Source organism: Ranitomeya imitator, chromosome 4 (genome assembly GCF_032444005.1).
Source record: "Ranitomeya imitator isolate aRanImi1 chromosome 4, aRanImi1.pri, whole genome shotgun sequence".
NCBI classification, from domain to species: Eukaryota; Metazoa; Chordata; class Amphibia; order Anura; family Dendrobatidae; genus Ranitomeya; species Ranitomeya imitator.
Window position 1 is genome coordinate 571990999 of NC_091285.1, and position 27548 is coordinate 572018546.

Consider the following 27548-nt stretch of genomic DNA (forward strand, 5'->3'; position numbering starts at 1 on the left):
ATAAAACGAGAAAAATCTCGGAAAAAAATAATAATTTTTAGACCCACCTTAGAGAGGCCTCTGTACTCAAAAACAGAAAGATCATTAAAAAGATACTTTTAGTACTTTTTTTTTTAACCACTCAAAAAGGGAATTAAAATGTCTTCTGTGGGATAGGTGATACCTTTCACTAGAACAGCAGTCCTGAGCCCCTTGTTCACCACTGCATGAAAAAATTTGGAGAGCGTGGGAAGTGAGCAGGAACACTAACGCTCCAGTCAACATCTATAGAACAAAGACAGCAGAGTACATCGCTCACCTGTTCCATCATCCCTATAGACAATGGGGCACAGGGTGTACCATTTATATGCAGTTCTATACAACCAACTCCTCCCTATGATCATGCAGTGAGCAGGAACAAGGTGCTTGTGACTGCCAGTCTAGTGATTAGTGGATGGTGAATTGGTGGTTAGGGACCTCAATCAAACCTTTATTGCATTTCCCATGGATAGGGGCTAAATGTCCTTGGATACTGTTCACATAAGGATTGGGATGTTGCTTTATAATAGAAACATCAGTGCTTTCCTTGATCTGTCACACAAGTGGCATTAGCCATGCCCTACTGACTTCTAATGGAACCCACTGACTTCTACTGATGTTTCGTCAGTTTATCAAAAGTCAGAATCTGTGTTGTAGGCCCCTTAAAGTCTACAATTTACAACTGAACAGAACCAAAGAATTACCACAGCTTGAGGGCACAGGATTAAATGCTTCATGTACCAAAATCACATCACCTTCTTTATGCCATCTTCAAATGCTTTCCTGGCTAGAGGCCCAGGTCCATCCACAGTCTTGCCATCATCATCTGGCCCCCAACTTGCACTATAAATATCAATGTAGTCGGGTCGGATACCTAGAGACTTTGCTTCAACAACATCTGTAACATCCCCATCTAACATGCGGATTCCTGGAAAAACAAGAAGAGTTTCAGCTTTTGTGCGGTTACTTAGTGAAGCTATTAGTCAGGTCTTGATCTCGAGAGATGCAGAGTGACGTGGAGTGTGATATACAAACACTGGCGTACTGTAAAATGCATTATTTCCCAAATGTATAAATTTCCTGTAAGGAGTTTGATTTCTCACCTGTTAAGTTGTCTAATTAGCTCAACCATTTCTTTCTCACTTTTTCCATAAATGTGTAAGACCAACAATATTTCCACCATTTCAGTTTCCCTTGCTGGATTCAATTCAAGGATCAACATTTGTACTTGGTTTGCACTGTATGCCCTCATGTTTTAGTATGGTTTCAGGGTACTCTTGGTAAATTGTTTATGATGTGGGTTAAAACAAGAGACTAATTGGCTCCCGATGAAATTGCTGTGGTGCACAGGAGTTATTTTGAGATGGAAAATGGAGATTATGAGTCCACTTGTGGACAGAGCGATGTGAATAGTGCCAATCCAGCGATCTAGAATAGGTTTGCGTTCCTACGCATTAGGTGGACAGTTTGCCAATCAAGAAGCCGTAGAAAGAACTTTAATGACAAGATATTATTGTAAAAAAAATAAAATATATATATATATATATATATATATATATATATATCTATATATATATATATATATATATATATATAGATATATATATATATATATATATATATATATATATATATACTGTCCTAAAATTTTGTAACCAAGAATGTTCATTTAACAGTAGAGGACAACTCAACGACTGGGGTAATATACATTTTTTAAGGAGGGATTCTTAACAGCTACTTGCTATGGGAAACTGTTACGCAGAGTAATATACGGTACATGTTTTTCACAAAACTAAACATCAGGTTTTTCTAAATCAAATATCAAGCACTTTAACACCCCCAAAAACATCTATGTAGCTTAGCATTTGGTAGCTTTAGAATGGAGAAAAAAACATTTATTAAAGGACCAAAGTCGATAAATGGCTCTTGGCTTCAAGGTGGAATAAATACTTTTATGCTTGCAGCCCTTTCTCTCTGCCATAAACCTCTTGAACCATAAAGCCACTCGGTGTATTCTTTATTTCATAGTCCCACTGTTATAGTTTCCATTAAAAAAAATATATATCAAGTTGTGCATCCTTAAGTTGAGTGACATACTATGTTTGATAAAATGGAGAACAAAAGTTTTGGCCACAAATTCCCCGGAACTCCTTTTCTTTTGAACGCTCGTAATGGAAATCCACTCTTCATGCGTTGTTCCATCTTCAAATGTGAAAACGCACAGCGGCAGTGTAAAGGATATTCTACTCACAAAGTAGCTTTAGAGGGTAATGGACCTTCTTGTGAAAAGTGGCAAGCAGCCGTAGGTCAGGCAATGCTCTCTGGGAAAAGGACATGAAAATGAGCTTTCCTCCAAGAAAATAGTTGCTTTCTAGTACTACCCTTGTCAAATCTTTAGCCAAAACAGTCTTCAAAACAACAACAACAACAAAAAACAGACTAAATATCTCCAGACAGCTGTAATGGTGCTCATGCCTATTAGTATAGAGATACTGGTTGACTAGGTAGAAGACCATTGAAGAGATTAGGGTACCATGTCTCCCTATGGCAAAATCAAAGCTGGCTGCACTGAAAGGGAACCTGCCATGTCATTTGTATCATCTAAAGTGTCCCCAGTGTGTGGTCAGTGATGCAATGTGCATCACCAACACGTTTTTTTTCACTAAAATTGCCACTGTAATAATTAGCAAAAAGTCCTTTATATAGTTATATCTTACCTGCTCATTTAGTCATAGGGGTGTGCTTCATTGCGATCAGTTAGGACGGTTGCCACCCACGCAATTAGAATTAGGTTTCCAGGTTTGCGCCAACGTCACTTGAAGTCTCGCGCTTGCGCAATTTGTATTGGGGAGCAGCGCTTGCGCAGTTTGTATAGGCAAGTCACACCACCCCAAAATCTAAATACATCCTACAAGTTGGCAAGCAAAACCAAGTCCTTATACAGGAGTAGGAGCCTAAATATATAGTCATAGGTCCCAGAAAACTGTGACAAAACTGTCTTTTACAAGGTTCTGAAATTTTTCATTAAACCCACTAAAATATATAAAAATATAACTTTTGGTATTTATGCAATTGCTGAAGAATCATATTGGAAAGACATTTTTGCAAAGCAATGAACAATAAAATCAAAACCCAGAAAACTATGTTGAAAACTTTTTCTTCAATGTTTCACCCTTCTCGGAATTTCTTTCCCATTTATCCCCTATATTGTATGGTAAAATAAATGGGGTCATTCAAAACAACTTGTCCCATATAAAACAAGCCCTAATGTGATCAAGTTGAGGGAAAAATAAAAGTTATAACTGTTGAAAAAAGGAATGGAAAAAAAAATTAGATCATCTTGCCATGAAGTGGCAGAGGTATAGCGTGGGTTCACAAGATGGAGGGGGGAAGGCCTATGTGCCAAATAATATGGGGGCACAAACTTCCACCTGCCACTGCTTCCTCTGCCTGGCCTGCAGAACAGATTAGCATCGCACAGGAAATAAGATAAGTGTCATCGGCTGCTCTGCTTAGGCAACCACCAAGATGAAGTTCTCATTATGAAGTGAGCTTTGTCATACAAGTCTGTTAGAAGCCAACATGGACAATGTATGAATTAAAAGAGCACCGAACTTACAATCCATGAACTCTGGGGGCGCTTGTCACAAAGACCTTTTGGCTATATAAAGGACACCATCTGCAGAAAGATGAAAACCACTGCACTCACATTTGACCCTTGACACTGTTATCCATTCTGGACCTAAGAGTTTCTCCCTCAGAAGAGTGTCTGCAGTGGCAGCCATGTGCATGTTTATGGAGAACTCAAAAGACTGACATGATTGGATGGTTCTTTTATGTGGAAGTATTACAGGGATGGGCCATGTATGGGCCAATATAAAGGTTGACTGCAAATTAAGATTTTGGTTTTGGCTTTTATTCTAAGTCATGTGACAAGGCTAGTTAGAGCTTCGATATTGACTTTAGGATTGCTACTTCCTATAGATGGCACTAGAGTTCTAGTCCTCTTCCTCTCTGAAGAGACAAATATTTTCCAGAGGAGCATTGCAGCTTAAAAAAAAAGTCCTCATCTTGGCATGTCAGGCTTGACATGTCACTCTCCGCAAGGAAAAACGTTACCCATTGGATCACGGTCAGAAGCTTCTCACCCAGGCAAACCAGATCTTACACTTTGCACTGACTAGGGCAGTACCCCGAAACAGTGTCTGCAAATTGAGATTTTGGTTTTTCCTTTTATACCAAGCCATGTGAAGGCTCGTTAGAGACTCGATACTGACTTTTAGAATTGCTACTTCCTATAAATAGCACTAGAGATCTAGTCCTCTACCTCTAAGAGTCGATTTGATATAGTGTAAAGGTAGCAAACCAAGCTAGTTCGGCATCTTCCCACTTTCCATCCTCTACCGCCCTCTATTACCTTTCCCCTTTTATTGTAACCTTGTCCCTTAGTTAGGCTTCCCTTATGTATTTATTGTAAATGCCCCATTTGTAAAAAAAAAATCCTCATTTAAAAATCCAGGAGCTCTTGTTAATTCTGACACCTCAAAACTCAAGATTCTTCAAAGTCACTGCCTTTGCTAATAAACTCATCTCAAATGCTGTGCTCTACTTAGAGACCCATATCAAAAGGTTGCACCGTGCTCTCACAGCTCCCCAGAGATTCTCTCTTGTAATTTTGTGATGGGAGAGACAGACCTCATAAGATTAATGAAAATAAAAGGCAAAATATAATAAATGGCATAAACAAAGTTTCTTATTTTAATAGGCGCTTGTAATGTTTCCATCTAAAAAATTTATTGAACACCCAATAAGGAAATAATTCTAAAAAATACAATATGCACTCCGAAATATTGCTTGTATGTTTTCTCTTACCAATCTGAAGTGACACTGCATCTCAGAGTATTATGGCGTTTGGCAACCCATACTCAATTCTTTATTAATGTCAATCAGGATTTTCAAAGTGTTGGGTTAATGAATGTCCTTCAAATCTCCTGTCATAGCAAATGGCCGTTACTGACTACCAAATGCACTACAATGGGCAAACTTTCTAGCTTTTTTAATTTTTTATTTTTAACAGCTGAGCGCAACTATTTAGGAAAAATCTGTGCAACCCAATTTTAAAATAAAATAAAAAATAAATACATAACAGGTTTTTACCCTGCCTGATAAATCCTTAGAAAACATAAAAATGTATAGTTCTTCTGAAATAACACCTGTTATTTATGATAATCTATGTCCTTGAGCTCTCCTCCTATGATTCAGAAGTCCTGATGAAGTCTATTCAACTGTAGCTTAGCTACAAGCACTTCTCCAAGAAAAGTAGGTAATTATGGTCTCCATGATAAAGGTGGTCTATAAATAATAATAATCTTTATTTTTATATAGCACTAACATATTCCGCAGCGCTTTACAGTTTTGCACGGTTCCCTGAAAAATCCCCACAGGAAAATTGCCCACATGGAAATTTGCCAATTGCAGAATCACAAAGTTTCAGATCTATGATATTTGAGGTGCAAGGTGAGGATGTTCACATGATATGTGATCAACTTGTGATTTACAGTTGATCTAGGACAAAACTGCAAAAACGCTGAAGATCTGTGGTTTGTAGCGGTCTGCCATTATCAGCAATAGATAGATATAGTCTGCTCTCATCTCACGGATTCTGCCTTACTCCTCCTACCAGCCCAAAACAGCAGCACATGCAGAACCAGCAGCAGTGTGATCCAGAGGAGCCATCACTGCTATCAGGACTCACAAAAGTATCACTGTATTATCTGTGGAGTTACATGGGACTGCAGGTCACATCTAATACATCATCTCAGTGGGTGGCCACCAAAAGCAGGGTGCTGCTGGCAGAGATTGTTGGTCCTGGAAGCCCAGAAGGCACCGCAGAAAGGTGAGAATCTGTCAGAGGAGCGGAAGTGCCATAGCAGCTCCGCTCTCCCATTGATTTCAGTGGCAGTGAATCTGGCGCCTGCACTTCCTTCCCTGTCCACTTACGGCTACCAAGAGTAAGAGTGAACAAACCCCACCTAGTTATGTATCATACACATATACTGCAGGTGCAGGCAGGCATAGGATGGAGGAAAATGCAGAGTGGATTTGAGTAAGGGTCTCTAGGCCCACACACACCACTGACAACTCCTAAGAACAATCTGTACTCAGACTAGGGATGAGTGAACCGAACCTGTAGAACATTGGGAAGTAAACTGGGCCCAGAGACCTTTGATGAAATCCATTCTGTATTTCCTTTGCTGCCTGTGTTGTGCTGTATTGTATTTCAATGGAGCCCATGGAAGTCAAGGACAATCACCCGGTGGCTAATTATTTCCAGGTGTGCAATGATTGTTTAACCCCTTAATCCCATATGACGTACTATCCCGTCCAGGTGACCTGGGACTTAATTCCCAGTGACGGGATAGTACGTCATATGCGATCGGCCGCGCTCACGGGGGGAGCGCGGCCGATCGCGGCCAGGTGTCAGCTGCCTATCGCAGCTGACATCCGGCACTATGTGCCAGGAGCGGTCACGGACCGCTCCCGGCACATTAACCCCCGGCACACCGCGATCAAAGATGATCGCGGTGTGCCGGCGGTGCAGGGAAGCATCGCGCAGGGAGGGGGCTCCCTGCGGGCTTCCCTGAGACGATCGGTACACGGTGATGTACTCACCGTGTACCGAGCGTCTTCTCCCTGCAGTCCCCGGATCCAAAATGGCCGCGAGGCTGCATCCGGGTCCTGCAGGGAGCACTTCCGGGTCAGGATCAGGCTGAAGCTGCAGCTCTAATCCTGCCCGGCTGTATGTCAGATCACCGATCTGACAGAGTGCTGTGCACACTGTCAGATCGGTGATCTGTGATGTCCCCCCCGGGACAAAGTGAAAAAGTAAAAAAAAAAATTTCCACACGTGTAAAAAAAAAAAAAAAAAAAAAAAAAATCCTAAATAAAGAAAAAAAATATATATATTATTCCCATAAATACATTTCTTTATCTAAAAAAAAAAAAAAAAACAATAAAAGTACACATATTTAGTATCGCCGAGTCCGTAACGACCCACTAGTTACCCCCTTCAGTGAACACCGTAAGAAAAAAAAAAAAACCCGAGCCAAAAAACAACGCATTATTATCATAACGCTGAACAAAAAGTGGAATAACACGCGATCAAAAAGACGGATATAAATAACCATGGTACCGCTGAAAACGTCATCTTGTCCCGCAAAAAACGAGCCGCCATATAGCATCATAACCAAAGAAATAAAAAAGTTATAGTCCTCAGAATAAATCGATGCCTAAATAATTATTTTTTTCTATAAAATAGCTTTTATCGTATAAAAGCGCCAAAACATAAAAAAATGATATAAATGAGGTATCGCTGTAATCGTACTGACCCGAAGAATAAAACTGCTTCATCAATTTTACCAAACGCGGAACGGTATAAATGCCTCCCCCAAAAGAAATTCATGAATAGCTGGTTTTTGGTCATTCTGCCTCACAAAAAATCGGAATAAAAAGCGATCAAAAACTGTCACGTGTCCGAAAATGTTACCGATAAAAACGTCAACTCGTCCCGCAAAAAACAAGACCTCACATGACTCTGTGGACCAAAATATGGAAAAATTATAGGTCTCAAAATGTGGAGACGAAAAAACTTTTTTGCTATAAAAAGCGTCTTTTAGTGTGTGACGGCTGCCAATCATAAAAATCCGATATAAAAAACGCTATAAAAGTAAATCAAACCCCCCTTCATCACCCCCTTAGTTAGGCTAGGTTCACATTGCGTTAATGGGTTAACGCTAACGGACAGCGTTGCACGGCGAAAATGTCACAATTAACGCCGTGCAACGGGTCCGTTAGCACACCCATTGACAGCAATGTGATTTTCGGGTGTAGCGCATCGCTAGAGCGTGCCTTTTTCGGCTCGCGCTAGCAAGGTGCCGTTATTATCATAACGCTGAACAAAAAGTGGAATAACACGCAATCAAAAAGACGGATATAAATAACTATGGTACCGCTGAAAACGTCATCTTGTCCCGCAAAAAACGAGCCGCCATATAGCATCATAACCAAAAAAATAAAAGTTATAGTCCTCAGAATAAATCGATGCCTAAATAATTATTTTTTTCTATAAAATAGCTTTTATCGTATAAAAGCGCCAAAACATAAAAAAAATATAGTTCTTACCGATAACGGTATTTCTCTGAGCCCATGACGGCACCACGGAGAGAGGGGATCCGCCCACCAAGGACAGGAAACCTACGGATAAAAAGGCGGTACCACTCTCCTGCATCAGTTGTTTTACATAGAGAACGATGGGAGACTACTAAACATTTGTTAATTTTAACTGTTTATCATAACTAGATACCGCGTGACATTAAAACTATGAGTAGACTATGGCACTATTTTGATGTGAGCACCCACAAGTGAAGGGAGGGAATGTACGGGTGCCATGGGCTCAGAGAAATACCGTTATCGGTAAGAACTATATTTTTCTCTGATCGCCCATGACGGCACCACGGAGAGAATTGCATAGATAGTACATTCAGGGAGGGACCACCGCCTCCAGAACCCTTTTACCAAAAGTAAGGTCTGAAGAGGAGATTAGGTCCAATCTATAGTGCCTATAGAATGTGGATGGTGAGGACCAGGTAGCAGCTCTACATATCTGGTCAATGGAAGCTCCAGCCTTCTCCGCCCAGGAAGTCGCTACTGCCCTTGTTGAGTGAGCCTTAACCTCCCCGGGAATGGACATCCCACTTGCCGAGTATGAGAGACTGATGGCGTCCGTGATCCATCTTGCTATGGTGGCTTTAGATGCTTTTTTCCCCCTTCCGGGGACCCTGGAAACACACAAACAGAGAGGAATCCTCCCTACTCTCTCTAGTGACTTCTAGGTAATGTAAGAGACATCTTCTTACATCTAGTGTATGTAGTGTTTGTTCCTCATTTTTAGGATTGGGACAGAAGGAGGGGAGAGATATCTCTTGAGACCTGTGAAATTTTGAAGCCACTTTCGGGAGATATGCTGGGTCTGTTTTTAAAATGACCCTATCCTCTAGAAATTGTGTGTAAGGAGGGTTAACTGAGAGCCTGTAAATCGCTAACCCTACGGGCAGAAGTAAGGGCGACTAATAAAGCTGTTTTGAGAGATAGGTTTTTTATTGTAGATTCGTGTAATGGTTCGAATGGCGGACTACTCAGGGCTTTAAGGACCAAGTTTAAGTCCCATTGAGGAACAACTTTTACTGGAAGAGGCCTTGATCTTCCTGCCGCCCTGATGAATCTAGAGACCCACCTATTTGAAGCCAAGTCAAAGTTAAATAGAGCTCCCAATGCCGCCACATGAACTTTTAGGGTGCTAGTGGCTAAACCCATCTCCAACCCATTTTGTAGGAATTCTAGTATGGAAGCAAGAGGAATTTCTTTCCCTATTTTTTCACCTGAAGAAGACAGAAATTTTTTCCATACTTTGCCGTATTGCTTTGTTGTAACCGGCTTCCTACTTTGTAACAGAGTTGAGATTAACCCTGGAGAGAACCCCCTGCTTTCTAATAATTTCCTTTCAAAAGCCAAGCTGTCAAGTGCAAGTTCTTGACTCGAGGGTGACAGACTGGGCCCTGCGACAATAGATCCTGGCGGTCTGGCAATACCCAAGGGTCGGATATTAACATCTTCCTCATCCATGAGAACCAAGGTCTCTTCGGCCAGAACGGGGCAATTAAGATGACCAGCGCCCCGTCCTCCCGAATCTTCCTCAGCACTGCTGGAATCAGAATAAGAGGAGGGAAGGCATAGACCAGATGGTGACCCCAAGATATCAGGAAAGCGTCCACAGCTACTGGGTTCCCCAGGGGAGATAGGGAGCAGAAGGAGGTTACTTTTTTGTTTAGATGACTCGCAAAGAGATCTATTTTGGGAACACCCCATCTTTCTGTGATCTGGGTGAATATCACCTGATTTAGTTCCCATTCCCCCTGTTTTAGGCTGGACCGGCTGAGGAAGTCTGCTTTGTAGTTGTCTACTTCCCTTATGTGTAGGCTTGTTAGGGATAAGAGGTTGCTCTCGGCTATTTGCAGGATTGATTTGGTCACTTCCATTAGATTTTTGGAACGGGTACCCCCCTGGTGATTTAGGTAAGATACTACCACCCGATTGTCCGACATTACTCTTACATGGTGAGAGTGAAGGACCCCCAAGAATTCCTGAAGGGCATATTTTACTGCAAGGAGCTCCTTCATGTTGGAGGATTTGTTTACTGTAGATGGAGACCAAATGCCCTGGGTTACAAGGTCGCCCAGATGAGCCCCCCACCCTGAAGGGCTTGCGTCCGTAGTCAGGACTTTCAAGATCTGAATTACCCATGGGACTCCCTGGGAAAGATTTTCTTGCGATTTCCACCATGTCAGAGAGTGACTGGTGCAAGGAGATAGAGTTAACTGCCCGTCTAAATGCCCTCCTAGATGGATTTGCTCCGACAATATCTGCCATTGAAGATCTCTTGAATGTAATTGGGCTCACTGGACTGCGGGGATGCAAGAGGTCATAGAGCCTAAGAGGGACATGGCCTGACGGAGTGTTATGGAGGGGAGAGATTAGGTTCTCGATACTAAACTTTTTAGTTTTTGTATCTTGTTCTCCGGGAGCAGACATTCCATCTTTTTGGAGTCTAGAGTGAGACCCAAGTACTCCTGGACCTGAGAAGGCATTAGTCTGGATTTTTCTATGTTTATTAGCCAACCCAGATTCTTTAAGGAATGTATCACTATTGCCAGTTGATCCTCGCAATGTTGCGGGGAGGAGCCTATCACCAAGAAATCATCCAGATATGGAACGATTATGGTGTTGTCTTCTCGGAGGTGAGCCATTACCTCTGCTATCAGCTTTGTGAAAACCCTCGGGGCTATGGCAAGACCAAATGGTAGAGCTGAAAATTGGAAGTGATTTATGACTCCCCTGATGTGAACTGCCATCCTGAGGAATCTCTGGTGATCCTTGTGTATTGGGACGTGATAATATGCGTCCTTTAGGTCCAGGACCACCATGAAGCATTGGGGAAACAACATCTTGATAGATGATTTTATCGTTTCCATCTTGAATGCTTGAACTTCCAGGTAATCGTTTAGTTTTTTTAGATTGATAATGGTCCTGAAGGAACCATCTGGTTTCTTCCTCAGGAATAGAGGGGAATAGTACCCTTGCCCTCTTTCTTGAGGGGGAACCTCCAGGAGTACTCCCTTTTTTACTAACCCGATGACCTCGTTTTCCAGTGCCAGCTGTTCTTCTGCCGAAGATCTTATAGATGTCATCGTAAAAGAGGGACGGGGGCGTCTTTTGAATGTCAGCCTCAGACCTGATTCTATAATATTCAGAATCCATTGACTGGAGGTGATCTTTTTCCAGGCTGGGAGAAAGAGAGATAATCTCCCTCCCACCTGGGGCGAACCTTCATTGAGAAGGTTTCTTGTTATCGCTGGGGTTTTTGTTAAAGATGAACCCCTTGTTTTTGTTCCTCTTATCCTCCCACTTTCCCTGGCCTCTCCCAGGGTTCTTGCGGAAAAACCTCTTGTTCCGAAAGGGCTTCCGGTAAGAGGGGAGACCTAGAGAGGGAGAGGACTTTTTCTTGTCCCCTGCTTTTTCCAAGATGTCGTCTAATGTGGAACCGAACAAAAACTCTCCTTCGCAGGGGATAGTACACAGTTTTGTTTTTGTTTGCAGATCGCCAGGCCAATTCTTAAGCCAGAGGGCATGCCTGGCCGCATTGGCAAACACTGCTGACCTGGCAGCTAATCTGATAGAGTCAGCCGAGGCGTCAGCCAGAAAAGCCGCAGCTCCCCTTATTACAGGTAATGTCTTCAGCATCGGGTCTCGGGAAGTTTTCCCCTTTAATTGACCCTCTAGTTGATTTAACCAGATCATTAGGGAGCGGGATGTGCAAGCTGCTGCCACTGCCGGTTTCAGGCCTCCTCCCGCTGACTCCCAAGAGCCCTTGAGGAAGGCGTCCGCCTTCTTGTCCATAGGGTCTTTTAGGACCCCCATGTCCTCAAACGGGAGAGCGAATTTCTTTGATGCTTTAGCTATTGCTACATCTAATTTGGGGGCTTTTTCCCAAAAGGAGCAGGATTCATCCTCGAAGGGGTATTTCCTTTTTGGAGTTAGGAGAGTCTTTTTCGTGGGTTTTTTCCATTCCTTCTTAATTAACGCTGCAATTGCTTCATTAAGCGGGAAAGCTCTTCTCTTTTTTTGTTCTAAGCCCCCAAACATGATGTCTTGTGCTGACTTTTTAGGGTGGGAGTCTACTAATCCCATAGTACTCCTCACTGCCTTTATGAGGCCATCGGTGTCCTCTAGCGGGAAACAATTGTGACCTCCTGAGAAAGAAGTGGATGATGAAGATGAGGAGGAGGAGGAGGAGGAGGAGGATACTGAACTTGCACTATCGCTGTCAGATTTAGAGACTGGGGACGGGGACCTGTGTCTGGTCCTTCTCAGTTTTTTTCCCCTTTTTAGGGATCTAAAGGTGTCTTCCACCTGTTCTTTAATCAGGTTTTTAAGATCTGTTGCAAACCCGGGCAGGCTTTCGGATACAGTCTGCTGTATGCAGGAATTACATAGCTGCTTCTCCCATGCGGGTGGAAGATCCTCTTTACAGATGGCACAGATTTTGTGCTTTGTTTTACCTACGCTTTTCCTCCCCTAAAAAGAGACAAATAATAATCTTACTGTCTCTAACTTTCACGAAGATCAACTTACCACCTCCAGGACCCATAAATACCGGTTGGGGATTCTCTGCCTCTGGCTTTTTCCCCGACGCCGTGCTGGACTCCTTGCTGTGTTGAGACCTTTGGCGTTCTTTGCTGGTGTCCTGGTGACCTTTCTGCTGTCGCCTCTTTTGCTGCTGCTGCTGCGGCGATGCTATAGGTGGAGGTGATTCAGGCAAGGGAGATGCCGGGTCGCTCATACTGCTGCTGGTCTGCTGTCACAGCCAATAACGCGTGCTGCGCTGTTGCTGCGACAACTAGTAGCTCCTAAGGCTCTTGCCGATATACTGCAGAGCCACTGGGAGGAAGTAGATTCTCCCTTTTAAAGCTCCCGCCGCTTTTTTTTTTTTTTCGGCGCCTGCGCAGTAGCGCTTAGCCGACGGCGAGGAGCGTTGAACGCCGGCGCTTGCGCAGTAGCGCTCAGCCGACGGCGAGGAGCGTTGAACGCCGGCGCCTGCGCAGACGCTTCTGCGGCGCCTTTGGAACGCACAAGCGTCAGATCGGCGTCGCCTGCGCAGCGACGTCCAGACAACGGCGAGGAGCGCCGAACGCCGACGCCTGCGCAGTCGGGTTCCTCCAGCGTCTCGCGAGACCAGCTTAACTCCGGGCATGCGCCGGACTCTCAAGATGGCCGCCCAGAGTGCAGATATGGCGCTGCTGACCGGCACCCCCGGTCCTATGCAGACCCTACCGCACGGCTCTGCATGCCCGATGGCAGTGCAGTGTGCAGGCTGACGCGTGCTAGGGGAGGGCCGCGCCGCACCTCCCGCAACCACAGAGGGACCCCCTGGATGTTGCCGCTGCTGCATCTTACCTGGGGAGGTGACCGCGAACTCCTTGTCACCTCCCCCACTCACCCTAGAGGCCCACTAGCCCCCAGCGGTGGTGCTTCGGGTCACCACCCCAGCTGAGGCAGAGGGACCCCAGCTGCCTGAGTCGGACTGGTTGGCCCCGGAATTCCAACGTCGAACTGGTAAGTCCGTAGGTCTCCCATCAAGGACAGGAAACCAACTGATGCAGGAGAGTGGTACCGCCTTTTTATCCGTAGGTTTCCTGTCCTTGGTGGGCGGATCCCCTCTCTCCGTGGTGCCGTCATGGGCGATCAGAGAAAATGATATAAATGAGGTATCGCTGTAATCGTACTGACCCGAAGAATAAAACTGCTTCATCAATTTTACCAAACGCGGAACGGTATAAACGCCTCCCCCAAAAGAAATTCATGAATAGCTGGTTTTTGGTCATTCTGCCTCACAAAAAATCGGAATAAAAAGCGATCAAAAACTGTCACGTGTCCGAAAATGTTACCGATAAAAACGTCAACTCGTCCCACAAAAAACAAGACCTCACATGACACTGTGGACCAAACTATGGAAAAATTATAGGTCTCAAAATGTGGAGACGAAAAAACTTTTTTGCTATAAAAAGCGTCTTTTAGTGTGTGACGGCTGCCAATCATAAAAATCCGATATAAAAAACGCTATAAAAGTAAATCAAACCCCCCTTCATCACCCCCTTAGTTAGGCTAGGTTCACATTGCGTTAATGGGTTAACGCTAACGGACAGCGTTGCACGGCGAAAATGTCACAATTAACGCCGTGCAACGGCGAAAAATGATAAAATTTAAAAAAATGTATTTATTTCCATTTTCCTATTAGGGTTAGGGCTATGGATAGGGTTAGGGCTAGGGTTTGGATTACATTTACAGTTGGGACTAGGGTTGGGATTAGAATTAGGGGTGTGTCAGGGTTAGGGGTGTGGTTAGGGTTACCGTTGGGATTAGGGTTAGGGGTGTGTTTGGATTAGGGTTTCAGTTATAATTGGGAGGTTTCCACTGTTTAGGCACATCAGGGGCTCTCCAAACGCGACATGGCGTCCGATCTCAATTCCAGCCAATTCTGCATTGAAAAAGTAAAACAGTGCTCCTTCACTTCCGAGCTCTCCCGTGCGCCCAAACAGGGGTTTACCCCAACATATGGGGTATCATCGTACTCGAGACAAATTGGACAACAACTTTTTGGGTCCAAGTTCTCTTGTTATCCTTGGGAAAATAAAAATTTGGGGGGCTAAAAATCATTTTTGTGGGAAAAAAAAAAAGGATTTTTTATTTTCACGGCTCTGCGTTATAAACTGTAGTGAAACACTTAGGGGTTCAAAGTTCTCACAACACATCTAGATAAGTTCCTTGGGAGGTCTAGTTTCTAATATGGGGTCACTTGTGGGGGGTTTGTACTGTTTGGGTACATCAGGGGCTCTGCAAATGCAACGTGACTCCTGCAGACCAATCCATCTAAGTCTGCATTCCAAATGGCGCTCCTTCCCTTCCGAGCTCTGCCATGCGCCCAAACAGTGGTCCCCCCCCCCCACATATGGGGTATCAGCGTACTCAGGACAAATTGGACAACAACTTTTGGGGTCCAATTTATTATGTTACCCTTGTGAAAATACAAAATTGGGGGCTAAAAAATAATTTTTGCGAAAAAAAAAAATTATTTTAACAGCTCTGCGTTATAAACTGTAGTGAAACACTTGGGGGTTCAAAGCTCTCAAAACACATCTAGATAAGTTCCTTAGGGGGTCTAGTTTCCAAAATGGCATCACTTGTGGGGGGTTTTAATGTTTAGGCACATCAGGGGCTCTTCAAACCAACATGGCGTCCCATCTTAATTCCAGTCAATTTTGCATTGAAAAGTCAAATGGCGCTCCTTCCCTTCCGAGCTCTGCCATACGCCCAAACAATGGTTTACACCCATATATGGGGTATCAGCGTACTCAGGACAAATTGGACAACAATTTTTGAGGTCCAATTTCTTCTCTTACTCTTGGGAAAATAAAAAATTGGGGGCGAAAAGATCATTTTTGTGAAAAAATAAGATTTTTTATTTTTACGGCTCTGCATTATAAACTTCTGTGAAGCAATTGGTGGGTCAAAGTGGTCACCACACATCTAGATAAGTTCCTTAGGGTGTCTACTTTCCAAAATGGTGTCACTTGTGGGGGGTTTCAATGTTTAGGCACATGAGGGGCTCTCCAAACGCAACATGGCGTCCCATCTCAATTCCTGTCAATTTTGCATTGAAAAGTCAAATGGCGCTCCTTTCCTTCCGAGCTCTGCCATGCGCCCAAACAGTGGTTTACCCCCACATATGGGGTATCAGCGTACTCAGTACAGATTGTACAACAACGTTTGGCATCCATTTTATCCTGTTACCCTTGGTAAAATAAAACAAATTGGAGCTGAAATAAATTTTGTGTGAAAAAAAGTTAAATATTCATTTTTATTTAAACATTCCAAAAATTCCTGTGAAACCCCTGAAGGGTTAATAAACTTCTTGAATGTGGTTTTGAGCACCTTGAGGGGTGCAGTTTTTAGAATGGTGTCACACTTGGGTATTTTCTATCATATAGACCCCTCAAAATGACTTCAAATGAGATGTGGTCCCTAAAAAAAAAAAAATGGTGTTGTAAAAATGAGAAATTGCTGGTCAACTTTTAACCCTTATAACTCCCTAACAAAAAAAAATTTTGGTTCCAAAATTGTGCTGATGTAAAGTAGACATGTGGGAAATGTTACTTATTAAGTATTTTGCGTGACATATCTCTGTGATTTAAGGGCATAAAAATTTAAAGTTGGAAAATTGCGAAATTTTCTAAATTTTTGTCAAATTTCCGTTTTTTTCACAAATAAACGCAAGTTATATCGAATAAATGTTACCACTAAAATGAAGTACAATATGTCACGAGAAAACAGTGTCAGAATCGCCAAGATCCGTTGAAGCGTTCCAGAGTTATAACCTCATAAAGGGACAGTGGTCAGAATTGTAAAAATTGGCCCGGTCATTAACGTGCAAACCACCCTTGGGGCTTAAGGGGTTAATAAACTGAATTTATTGTTATTAGACCTCCTTAATAAATGGTTCTTAAAAAACTTGTGGGTAGTTTTCTGTGTGGGAAATTTTCAACGACATTCTCCTGTGCTGCAGAGCATCTTACCTATAATTCTTGATTATTCTCCTGCCCTGAAGAGCATCTCACATATGCATGCATACTATCCCCCTGTCCTGCAGAGCATTTAACCTATAAGATCTTTGCTATTCTCTGTCTTGCAGAGCATTTAACCTATACTGTAGATGTTTGCTATTCTCTGTCCTGCAGAGCACCTCACCTTTAACGCTGTACTATTCTCCTGCCCTGCAGAGCATCTCACGTATACCTGCATACTATCCCCCCGTTCTGCAGAGCACTTAACCTATAATTCAGTCTGTGGGCATTTTTCGCATATGATGTGAACATCCTCACCTTGCACCTCAAATATCATAGATCTGAGTGATGCTGCAATTGGCAATTTTTCTGTGGGCATTTTTCCTGGTCACCTAGTTGCTCACAAAGGTTATATTTACACATTTTTTAGGAGTATGTTTTTGGAGTAGATTAGCTAGTTATACTGAAAGACCGATCCCAAAAATATTGGAAAACTGTTTTGATTGAGCTTTCTAGCATTTCTCATGAGCAAGATGTTTCGAAATATGAATGGTGAAAAAAGCGCATGTCAGTTCTTTGAAGCGGATTATGATTGAATCTCTCCACACTAGGCACTGTCCAAACAAAATGCTGAAAGAAATGCTTCATAAAATAAACTCGCCCATTTTTGCTTCTTTCAACTCTCCACAACTCTTGAAGCCATTTCTGCTGAAAAATGTTTTTCAGAATGAAAAAAAAAAACCCTACGTGTGAACATTGGAACTCTTGAGGAGTTTTAGGCAATCAAGACGAAAATGTAGGCATAAGATCACAGATCAAAACGGAAAAGAATGTGTACATTGAATTTCACACATGTATGGTAAAATTATAAGATGGCATGAAGATTTTGCAGCATTCTTAGTTGAAAGACTCTTCCCTTTGTCGACTGGATTGGTTAGCTATAATTTTGCAGAAACATCTAAACACTTAGGCTATATTCACACTTTGCGGATTTTGCTGCGGATCCGCAGCGGATTTGACCGCTGCGGATCTGCAGCAGTTTCCCATGAGTTTACAGAACAATGTAAACCTATGGGAAACAAAAAACGCAGTGCACATGCTGCGGAAAAAACCGCACGGAAACGCTGCGGATTACATTCCGCAGCATGTCACTTCTTTTCTGCGGATTTTCACCTGCTCCAATAGAAAACTGCAGATGAAAATCCGCAGAAGAAACCGCAGTAAAAACAGCGATAAATCCGCAGTAAAAACCGCGACGGGTTTTCACTGCGGATTTTGGAATTCTGCTGTGGAAAAATCCGCAGTGGAATCTGCAAAGTGTGCACATAGCCTTAACATTCAAGGAGGACACGAACAGATGTCTGACAGTTTTTGCTCATCTTCCTAGCTTCATGTAGTCATCATCCATTGCGGCAATCTGAGTGTTGAGCACAATTCTAGCAAACACAAGAACTCAATTCAACAGGTTATCTGAACCATGGATACAGTTTTTGAGCACAGTGCCAGCAATTTAACTCAAGGACAGTATCAGCCTTCTATTTCAAACCTGAAAATACAATACATAATTCAGCCATGGTCCATCAGCCTGGACATTGGGTTTGTTCATCTGTAAAGGAGCACATTTATAGTATATAGAGTTCATTCACAGTGTAAGTCAGTAATAAGAGTGCATTGCACTGTGACCCAACAGTAAAACCGCACAGAGCCAGAAATTCTCTTCACATGGTTTCCCACTGACATTTAATACGCTGCAGAGATGAGATCTATTACGCACTGTTTAGTCAGAACAGACAAAGGCATTAAGAATACTTTTCATTCTTTGTATAGCAAAGGTAAGGAATATTACGGTATCTGAAGACAAACCACTGGCCAGTGTTAAATTAGAGCTCACCAAGGAATATGTCTTATGAGCAGTAACTTAATCTCTTGGTGATCAGTAGGTAAAACATTCTACGTCATTTGTATGGCATTTTTATTGGAGCATCTCCATCAGTACATTATCCCACAGATTTAGATAACCTTTGAGTGCAGCATTTTGGAAGCTCAACCTGCCCCCCTCAGTGGCCAACTTTTTGACAGCCCAAGCTGTCCCCACTCGTTGTCTAGCCCATTGGCAGCCCAAGCTGGCCTACCTTCAGCAGCCAGTGCTTTAGCGGCCCAAGCTGGCCTATCCTCAGCAGCCAGCACTTTAGCAGCCCAAGCTGGCCTACCATCAGCAGCCAGTGCTTCAGCGGCCCAAGCTGGCCTACCATCAGCAGCCAGTGCTTCAGCGGCCCAAGCTGGCCTATCCTCAGCAGCCAGCACTTTAGCGACTCAAGCTGGTCTACCTTCAGCAACCAGAGTTTAAGTGGCCCAAGCTGGCCTACCTTCAGCAGCCAGCGTTTTAGCGGTTCAAACTGGCCTACCCTCAGCAGCCAGCGCATAAGCGGCCCAAGCTGGCCTACCATCAGCAGCCAGTGCTTCAGCAGCCCAAGCTGGCCTACCATCAGCAGCCAGTGCTTCAGCGGCCCAAGCTGGCCTACCCTCAGCAACCAGTGCTTTAGGGTCCCAAAAGCTGGCCTACCCTCAGCAGCCAGTGCTTTAGCAGCCCAGGCTGCCCCCCCTTTCCCCCTCCCCCCCCCAGCAGCCAAAGCTGCCCCCCTTGGCGGCCAGCACTTTAGCAGCCCACTCACTGGGTGGCCAGCACTTTAGCAGCTTGAGCTGGCCTTCCCCCTTGGTGGCCAGCACTCCAGCCGCCCGAGCTGCCCTCCCCCCTGGGCAGCCAGCACTTTAGCAGCATGAGTGGGCCCCCCTTAGCAGCCAGCGCATCAGCAGCCCAAGTTGGACCCCCTTCGGCCACCAGAGCTTTCATAGCCCAAGCTGCTCCACTTGGCAGCCAGCACTTCAGTAGCCCAAGCTGGACCCCTGGCATCCAATGATTGTTTCCTTCTTAGAAAAAGGAAGCAATACAATCCCATACAGACTATGGTGCAAGGATCAAAGAATAGTAAAGGTTCAAATGGAACATGAGCCATTTCAATGCAGTTTCGGATTATTTATGCAGTTGCATAAAAATAGATCTTTTATTTATTTATTTTTTAAACAAGGATGGTAGCTTTGCTGCAATTAAGTAAATTGTAGCAAAGGAAGGGCAAAAATAATTTTGAAATATGCAACCTAAGGAAACATTCTGAATGAGGTCAGCACGAGGATTTAAATATCACTTGTCACAACACAAAGCGATATAATTACCTGAAAGTAATTTGCAGACTTTAGCACATCCTCTCTGCTGTGAATCACAAGTAAGGTAGCACATTTACGTGTTTAACACATTAAAGTACATAATCCGAGATAATTAAACCGATCACGTGAAACATGATCCACAACTTTATATTTCATTATTGATAAACTAACCTGCCAAATAAAAACATTTTTCCTATAGCTTTGTAAAAAAAACAACTTTGGGTTTACATAGTAAGAAATTGTAAGGTTGACAAAAAATAAATAAACTGTTTCCCAAGCTTATCCCATTCTCTTACCATGTTTATCTAGAGGATAATAGTTAATTTCATTGATTCTAGACAAAATAACAAATGAACAGCCTGTATTTTAGAATAAATCAGAGTAAATCCCTGAATCTATATCCATTCTCCAGTGACCATTATACAAAACGCAAAAGGTTCAGAGCCTTTCACATTTGGGAAGAGCTAAACTGCCGCATACAGAGAGACTGATATTGTTTTCATTAAATATAGTCACCAGGCACTTTGGGACAATCCCTAAAAATTCTGAGATGTACTGTGTGTAATTTATATACTGTGGCAGATCGGCTCAATCAGATGTACACAGAGGTAGACACGGGAAGACTCTCTTTAAGATGTGCAAAAAAGAGAAGATATAGATAGCACTCACCGGTCCTTAAAACTTCATGCTTTATTCAGATACTTAAAATATCATGGCTTGGAGAACAGGTTAACAGGATGTGCGAGCCAGTGCTGACGACGGCAGTTTTGCGCTGCACGGCACTTCAACGGCCGTCGTCAGCCTGTGCTTGACGCCGTCGGCCGGAGCAGGACTTGCGGGTTGCCGGACGCATGCGCCGCTTATGCCAATACCATTGGCCGCTTCACTACACGTGACCGGCCCCATGTGATGCTACATGACTCATAAAAGGTCCTTCTTGAGCTATGGCGGTGTCCCATTGAAAAAGCTACGTACTAAAGAGGCGAAACGTACGTTGGGGCGTCTGCAAGATCCAACCCGGTCCCACCAGCCACCCAGCTCTGTTACCTCATTATATATTTTCCTGGTAAGCGCTGCTCTAGTATATTGTGTTCATGTAAACCACTTGGTCGCTGCATCTGTATATTACATGGAGAGTTGGTGTATTGCCATTGAGTTATCTCCTACAGTTATGGGGGGCTAATGGTGCCGGGGATCGTCCATACATCCTTTTCTGGTTTTATATATAGATTATTGTACTGTTTGTTATGTGACAGATGTAATAATAAAGTATTTTGTTTTTAACCCGTTATACTCTGTTTTCCTCCTATTTTCACGACCTCTAATGACGTAGCGGTCTCGCGAGACCGCGACGTCATCGGGTCATTTTGCAATGCATTACTGGGAACGCTAGCTGCCGGGAGCATCGCAAGCATCGGTAACGCTTCGCGGGACGCCGGAAGGTAAGAATATTGTGATTTTTTTTTATTATTATTATTTTTAACATTATAGCTTGTTACTATTGATGCTGCATAGGCAGCATCAATAGCAAAAAGAGAGCGAGCGAGAGAGAATTTCCCCGACTGGAAATTCTTTCGCGCACGCTCAGTTTCAAAAGACGGACCCTGTCGCTGGACTCCTGCTTTTGACAGTCAGCGACGGATCCTGCGTCCATAGGCTTCCATTATAGCCAACGATGGGCAGCGCAGGATCCGTCACTGAGCGATTTTCCGATGTGCAGAAAAAACGTTCCTCTGAATGTTTTCTCCGCCCGTCGGACAGCAATTTTCCGACGGATCCAGTGCACGACGGATGAAACAGATGGCCATCCGTCACAATCCGCCGCTAATACAAGTCTATGAGAAAAAACAGGATCCAGCAGAAAAATTTGCTGGATCCTGTTTTTTCAAAAGTCAACGGATTTCGACGGGAGCTAAAAGACGGAAGTGTGAAAGAGGCCTAAGCTAACAGCTTGATTGAAATGCATCTCCCCTACATCACTTTGCCAGTGACTGTCACAATACATACACAATCAAAATGAAAATTATTCAATCGCCATTCTAAATTAGGTTTATTCAAATTTACAAAACTTTCTGCTATTTGTTCTAAAGGGAATCTTTTACCACATTACATTTGTTACCTATACATTAGAATAGGTGTTAAATGCACGATCACTGGAGGTGGAGCCACCAGAACCTCCAACATAAAAATGTGGTCCATATGTGAATAAAGCGGTACTATGCATGCATGAACAGCATTTGATTTGGCTACAGGACTGACAAATACTGCTCAGCCATCTCCATCAGTCCAATAGAAGTGAACAGAGCAATGGTTGCACACATGCATTACCGCCCCATTTACACAGAGAACTTTGGGAATCCCGTTGTCATAATAGGTAATAATAATAATTTTATTTATATAGCGCCAACATATTCCACAGCGCTTTACAAATTATAGAGGGAACTTGTACAGACAAAAGACATTACAGCATAACAGAAATCACAGTTCACAATAGATACCAAGAGGAGTGAGGGCCCTGTTCGCAAGCTTACAAACTATGAGGAAAAGGGGAGACATGAGAGGTGGATGGTAACAATTGCTTTAGTTATTCGGACCAGCCATAGTGTAAGGCTCGGATGTTCATGTAAAGCTGCATGAACCAGTTAACTGCCTAAGTATGTAACAGTACAGACACAGAGGGCTAATAACTGCATAAAGTGTATGAGAACATGTTGCGAGGAACCGGATTATGTTTTTTTTTTTTTTTAATGGGCCACACAGGGATAGTTAGGTTAATGCATTGAGGCGGTAGGCCAATCTGAACAAATGAGTTTTTAGGGCACGCTTAAAACTGTGGGGATTGGGGATTAATCGTATTAACCTAGGTAATGCATTCCAAAGAATCGGCGCAGCACGTGTAAAGTCTTGGAGACGGGAGTGGGAGGTTCTAATTATTGAGGATGCTAACCTGAAGTCATTAGCGGAACGGAGAGCATGGGTAGGGTGGTAGACTGAGACCAGAGAGGAGATGTAGGGTGGTGCTGAGCCATTGAGTGCTTTGTGGATGAGGGTAGTAGTTTTGTACTGGATTCTTGAGTGGATGGGTAACCATTTTAACGACTGGCACAAGGTAGAGGCATCGGTGTAACGGTTGGTGAGGAATATAATCCTGGCTGCAGCATTCAGGACAGATTGAAGCGGGGAGAGTTTGGCAAGAGGGAGGCAGATTAGTAGTTACAATAGTCCAGACAAGAATTAATAAGTGAAACAGTAAGAGTTTTTGCAGAGTTGAAATTAAGAAAATGACGAATTCTAGAAATGTTTTTGAGATGCAGAAAAGAAGAGCAAGCCAGTTATCGGATGTGGGGGGTGAATGAAAGCTCGGAATCAAGTATGACCCCAAGGCAGCGGGCATGTTGCTTTGGAGTAATGGTGGAACCGCACACGGAGATGGGCAAAGGTAGGTTAATAGAGGGAGAAAACACGAGTTCAGTTTTTGACAGGTTCAGTTTCAGATAGAGGGAGGACATGATGTTAGAGACAGCGGTAAGACAATCACTGGTGTTTTCTAGAAATGTCGGCGTGATAACAGGAGAAGTGTATAATTGGGTGTCGTCAGCATAGAGATGGTACCAGAAACCAAATCTACTGATTGTTTGTCCAAAAGGGGCAGTATACAAAGAGAAGAGGAGGGGGCCTAGGACTGATCCTTGAGGAACCCCAACAGTAAGGGGAAGGTGAGAGGAGGAGAAACCAGCAAAAGATACAGTGAAGGATCGGTCAGAGAGAAAGGAGGAGAACCAGGAGAGAACGGTGTCCTTGAGGCCGATGGAGCGGAGCATAGTGAGGAGCAGCTGATGAATTAGCATGGAGTAGTGACCATTAGATTTAGCTGTTAGTAGGTCATTAGAGACTTTAGTGAGGGCAGTTTCAGTAGAGTGTAAAGAGCGGAAACCAGATTGAAGAGGGTCGAGAAGAGAGTTATCTGAGAGATAGCGTGTAAGACGGGAGTGGACCAGGCGTTCGAGGAGTTTAGAGATGAAGGGAAGATTAGAGACAGGTCTATAATTAGCAGCACAGTTTTGATCGAGGGATGGTTTTTTTAAGTAATGGATGTATGATGGCATGCTTAAATGAGGATGGAAAAATACCGGAAGTGAGAGAAAGGTTGAAAATTTTTGTTATGTGAGAGGTGACAGCTGGGGAAAGGGACTGGAGGAGATGTGACGGAATGGGGTCACTGGTGCAAGTAGTTGGGCGAGAAGATGCAAGGAGCCCGATTACTACTTCTTCTGTAACTGGTTCAAAGTCAGAGAGTGAGCTAGATGCAGTGGGGGAGGGAGGACAGTGCATGGTATGAAGAGATTGGGAGATGATTTCCTGTCGAATGTGGTCAATTTTTTCTTTGAAGTAATTGGCCAGATCGTCAGCGCGGATATCCGTCGTTGGGGCCTGCACTCTTGGGTTGAGTAGGGACTGGAAAGTGTCAAACAGACTTTTAGGGTTATTGGACAGCGAGGGAGGTGATGAGGGTGTTGAAATAGGTTTGTTTGGAGAGGTAAAGGGCAGAGTTGTATGTTTTTAGCATGAACTTATAATGGATGAAATCTTCGGGTAGATTAGATTTTCTCCACCGACGTTCGGCGCACCTGGAGCACCGCTGCAGGAAACGTGTTTGCAGCGTGTGCCACGGTTGTCGCCGTCTGTGCTGAGTTGTTCTATGTATAGGAGGTGCAGCTTCATCCAGGGCACTTTGCAGGGTTTCATTGTAGTGCTTCAGCGCAGAATCAGGACATGAGATGGAGGAGATTGGGGCCAATGAGGACTGCAAGTTTTTAATAAGTTTCTGGGTGTTAATGGCCTGCATGTTTCTACAAGTGTGGAAAGTGGGGGTGACCTGAGCGGGATGGCAGTTCTTGATAGAGAATGAAAGAAGGTTGTGGTCAGAGAGCGGGAAAGGGGAGTTTGTGAAATCATCCACTGAGCAAAGCCGGGAGAAGACCAAGTCGATGGAGTTTCCATCTTCATGCGTTGGAGAGTTAGTATGCTGTGAGAGGCCGAAAGAGGAGGTTAGAGATAAAAGGTGAGAAGCAGATGGGGAGAGGGGAGAAGCAATGGGGATGTTGAAATCACCCATGATGAGGGTGGGGGTGTCACAGGAGAGAAAGTATGGAAGCCAGGTGGCAAAGTGATCCAGGAACTGATGAGAGGGGCGGGGAGGACGATACACCACCGCCACTCGCATGGAGAAGGGGATGTAGAGTCTGACAGCATGGACCTCAAAGGAAGGGAAGACAAGTGAGGGTACTTGGGGAATAATTTGGAAGGTACATTTGGGTGAAAGGAGCAGACCAACGCCTTCACCTGCTCTGTTGTCCGATCTTGGGGTATGAGAAAAGTGTAGTCCTCCATATGAAAGAGCAGCAGCAGCGGTGGTGTCTGACTGCTGGATCCAGGTTTCAGTAAGAGACAGGAGATTAAGAGAATTAGAAAAACTGCTAGATGAATAGGCGGTCTTAAAAACCTTTGTATGTAACATATTGGAATGTGGAGGAAAATGTAATGTTTATGCTTATTCTTAATAAAAATCTATTTAAATAAAAAAAAAAGAGAATTAGAAAGGAAGAAGTGATGGATGAAGGAGAGTTTATTACACAGAGCGAGAATTCCAAAGAGCACAATTGAAAAAGACAGAAGGCATGCATGGAATATTAATAAGGTTAGAGGGGTTTCTGAGTGTAGCAGTTGGGAGGTTTGACTGGCTATAACATGGGGGGCCGGGGTTGGGACAGATGTCTCCAGCGACTAGGAGAAGGAGGATAGAAAGAGTGAGCAGATGGTTAAGTGATTTGTGAGAGCATCTCTTGTGTTGGATGGTGGGACTGAATGGATCTGTGCTGTTAAGCAATGTGAACAGAGCGTGAGTGCTATACATAGGAGAGGAAAGGACAGAGGGGCCGATATGGATGGAGTGTAATGAGTTAATGCAAGGGCGGTGAATGTGAGTGAATGCGGCAGCCAGGATATATAATATACAAATACATATGGTGAATATTTGTTCTGTTCCAAATGAACAGGGAATAAATTTAGATTGTCTTACCTGTCTCCTGCCTTGTCTAACTGCCATGTTATAACTGCGAGTACTTAGAAAAAGTACTTTGAATAAATGTACACGAATAATAGTGCACGAATGCACCCCTGCACGAATGCATCCCCAAAGTATGTCTACATTTATAGAAGGCTAGCTCTTAGATCTCACTTTTTTTCCTTTTTTTTAAAGCTCGTCAGCAATCAATCTAGCTCAGTTGAGACAGGACACAATAAATGTAGTGAACAGATGAACAAATGTCCAGGTCTACATGGATCATAAACCGCTTTGAAATAGTTATGTGATCTCTCTGCATGAAGACAAGCCGAAGTGAGTTAAATATCTATAAACAAAACAAAAACAATTGCATACTAAGATGGCTAACAAATATAGAGATATGCAGGATTCAATGCCGAAGATAGAATGACTCAGATACCATTCGGGCTGCTTGCTGTCAGGGACTGGAGCAATAGACAAGCAGAGTATTTCACTTCAGAGAATGAATGATAAGTTTACCATTCAGGCTGCTTGCTAGGTAGGGGCCAGACCCCCATAAATCATACATCTCACCTATTATGTACAAAAATGATAAGAATTGTTTATGGGTAGATCCCCTTACATATTTGTACGCCATGTGTGCTCTATACCACGACACTTCAGAAATCGCAATAGTTCTCCAACCGATCCAGTGGAGGATGCCTTAAAATTGCTATGCAAATTGCCTCTTCTGAGAAAAAGAAGACTTAAACTCTATAGCGCCACCTGTTGGAAGTAGCAATCCTACAAGTCACAATCAACCCTTTAAACGAGTCGTGCAATATGACTTAGGATAAATTAAAATTGCTAAAAACTGGCTGATAACTGCCAGGTATTCTATAATATGTCAGATTAATTTTCTGAGTGGCAGTGCATCATGTAACAGAAACCATTGTGTAGCAGTGACCCATCCAAATGACTTACCGTATTTAACCCTCTTTGGTGATCACTGGAAAGCCACACTACTAACCTGTGCCAGGATTCCAGCACATGAAGAACATAGGGATACAGAATGAACAGCACAATACACAGCCACCCAAGCAAGCGTGACTAATGACTGCTTTCTCCTGGTACATGTTCCAGCTCATTGCCCAGAAGCAGGTGACGCACAATGTAGACATCTACAGCTGTGTGTCCTCACACTCAAGGCATCAGAGGAACAATACAAAACCCTGTGAAAAGACTTATTTATACACAAACAGCGAGGCAAAACAAGCAATAAGCAACATTAACACCAAGTCAGTATCCTCTGGAGCATGGAAACAGGAGCAGGAATGTTGGCAGCTGGAAGCACTATCACAATTAAGGGGCACTTGGTTTCAAACAAACACAGGAAAAAAAATTAACGTTCGGTTATTATTTTCTGCGATGTCAAATGAAATGGCAGGGTCTGTGGGTTATTACCCAGCTATTAAGCTTCACCACTTATTATTAATTTTAATAAACTGGTGAAAAAGAATGCAAAAACAATT

The 27548-nt window shown here is 43.5% G+C and overlaps 1 protein-coding gene across 1 annotated transcript in view; it reads right to left on the reverse strand.

The window, feature by feature from the left end:
* Positions 1 to 27548, reverse strand: part of PCSK6 (proprotein convertase subtilisin/kexin type 6) — a 284049-nt gene that overhangs the window by 78823 nt on the left and 177678 nt on the right. The window contains exon 7 of the mRNA XM_069766332.1: positions 774 to 946. Within this exon, the coding sequence (XP_069622433.1) occupies positions 774 to 946 (173 nt within the window). The remainder of the gene's footprint in view (positions 1 to 773; positions 947 to 27548) is intronic.